General features: G+C 40.3%; 1 protein-coding gene across 1 annotated transcript in view; it reads left to right on the forward strand.

The window, feature by feature from the left end:
• Positions 1 to 1,787, forward strand: part of LOC104966139 (THAP domain-containing protein 6-like) — a 10,143-nt gene extending 8,356 nt beyond the window's left edge. Inside the window, exons 2-3 of the mRNA XM_010795289.1 lie at positions 1,287 to 1,492; positions 1,659 to 1,787. Coding sequence (XP_010793591.1) covers positions 1,287 to 1,492; positions 1,659 to 1,787 — 335 coding nt within the window. The remainder of the gene's footprint in view (positions 1 to 1,286; positions 1,493 to 1,658) is intronic.
• The last annotated feature ends 410 nt before the right edge of the window (positions 1,788 to 2,197 follow it).

Below are 2,197 nucleotides of genomic sequence, written 5' to 3' on the forward strand. Positions count from 1 at the left end.
TGCAGAATAACAAAATGAATGCCGTGAATAAACCGAAATACACGTGTTGAAGCGGTTCGCTGGTGATTACTACGCCCCCCCCCGAATATTCGCTGCTAATTACTACCGAATATCCGGAGCCCGAAAAATGGTATTCAAGACAGCCCTAAAGTACAGTACTTGAATAAGCGTACTTAGTAACTTCCCACATCTGAAATCAGATATGACTTCAAGTCATGTGATAATTTCTTAGTATTTGATCCTTCAACTTGGCCTCAGGAAATGCAAGGACTTCACAGTTTTGGCAACAAGTTTTGGAGAAAGCAAATCGGAGGCTTAAAAAGAGACAGGGAGGTACATCTTCATCATCTTCATCATCTATCATGCAAGAAGTGTAAATAGAGGAAAGTGAAGGAGACACTGAGGAGGACCACGCTTCGTGTGGGGTGAGTACCAAACACCAGAGGTGGGGACTCGAGTCACAAGTCGCATATTTTTGGACTTGAGACTTGTTTGACTAACATTGATAAAAGACTTGACTTGACTTTGAATTGGTATTCATGACTTGAGACTTGACTTAAGCTTGAGACAGATGACTTGAAAGGACTTGACTTTTTTAAATTAAATATTTGCGTTTGTTTTTGTATTGAGACATTACGTTTAGTTTTTTCAAAATGTGATTGGGTGATTATAGCGCCATGCGCGCAAACCTGGCAACCCACTAGTAGGCAGGAGCATAGATATATATAAACACTAGATGGCTCATGGGAGATTTTCCAGCGAAGCTAACCGGCCGCCATCTTGCTACAGTCAACAGCTACTCTGATACGCGCTATGGTAGCTGTTGTAAGGTGAGTGATCTGCACAAAAATACTCTTAACTCGCTGAAATCTTGACTAATTTACAAACGGTTTGGTTTATTATAAACGTTATTAGCATGGCTATGATGCAGGATGCTTGGGCATGTTGAAATTGCAGCTTTTCTTTGTGTATGTGGTTGTATTTATTAGCTGGCTAATAAGAAGAGGCTGTGAGTGAGACCTAATATTACAAAATTGACCCAGCAACTTTACACCAGTGGGAGAGGTATAACTGCTCTTTCTTTTCAACATAACTTAAGTTACACATGATTTCTTCCAAGTGGTTTGGCTTGTTAAAAACATCTTACATTTTAGATACATTATGATACAGGAAATTGCTGGCTTTGTGTTTACAGAAGTACCTGACTATGCCTGACTTTTGTGCAGCCTACGGATGCTCTAATCACCTTAGTCTGGAAACAAGAACCCGTTTCTCATGTTTTTAAGGTTTCCCAAAACCGGAGAGAGGAGGAGGCAGTGGGAAGTTGCAATGGGAAGTTGCCCTAAGAAGGGACGGTTTTGTTTCCTCTGGTAGGACACTGCTCTGCAGTGAGCACTTCAGGAGTGAGGACTTTGACAGAACGGGGCAGACTGTCCGGCTTAAAGATGGTGTTGTGCCAACAATATTCAACTTCCCAGCTCATCTTCAAAGGGTATGTGTTGGCCAACAAGAATTCAAGGTGTATAAGATTGATATATAAATATGTGATTAAATGTTACACTTTAGTTTTTCTTTCTGCAAGTTTAGGAATAAATAATGTGTTGTGTATTACAGCACATTTTAAACACTCAAAATGTCTTTAATTATGTTTATTTTAGCCGGAAGCAACAAGAAGCACAACCACATCTAGAAGAGCGGAAGATGACCTGCCCATGGACTTATCTCAGAATGAACCTCAGCCTAATGTTGTGAGTATTCTGAATGTGGCCAAGACCAGAGAGATTTAGTTCTGGAGGGTGAGGACGTCTCCTCTACCCCTGTGCATTCTGGGAGAGGATGTGGCTGTTGTGGAGGACTACAAATACCTGGGATACCCCGGTCCTATGTGTTAATCTGTGTATATTACACTTGCGTATGAGATCATGCAACCCAGTCTCACGGTATTACGTGTAATAGTCACAACATTTAATCTATTGATTCGTGTTCACCAAAACAATTTTTTCCCTTCTTTCGTGTCACACAGAACGATTTTAAAAGCAATGTATTTCTATTGGTAGTAAAGGGCTGCTCCCCCAGGAAGATTTTTTTTTTTAATATTGAAGTTAAATGCATCAACCTGGTGCACTTTGAGAGCAAAATGAATTTAAGGATACAGCTCTCAACACCCATATGAAACAGAACTGTAAACAGATTTTCT

The sequence above is a fragment of the Notothenia coriiceps genome, unplaced genomic scaffold (genome assembly GCF_000735185.1).
Source record: "Notothenia coriiceps isolate Sejong01 unplaced genomic scaffold, NC01 NC01_scaffold00002190, whole genome shotgun sequence".
Lineage (NCBI taxonomy): Eukaryota > Metazoa > Chordata > Actinopteri > Perciformes > Nototheniidae > Notothenia > Notothenia coriiceps.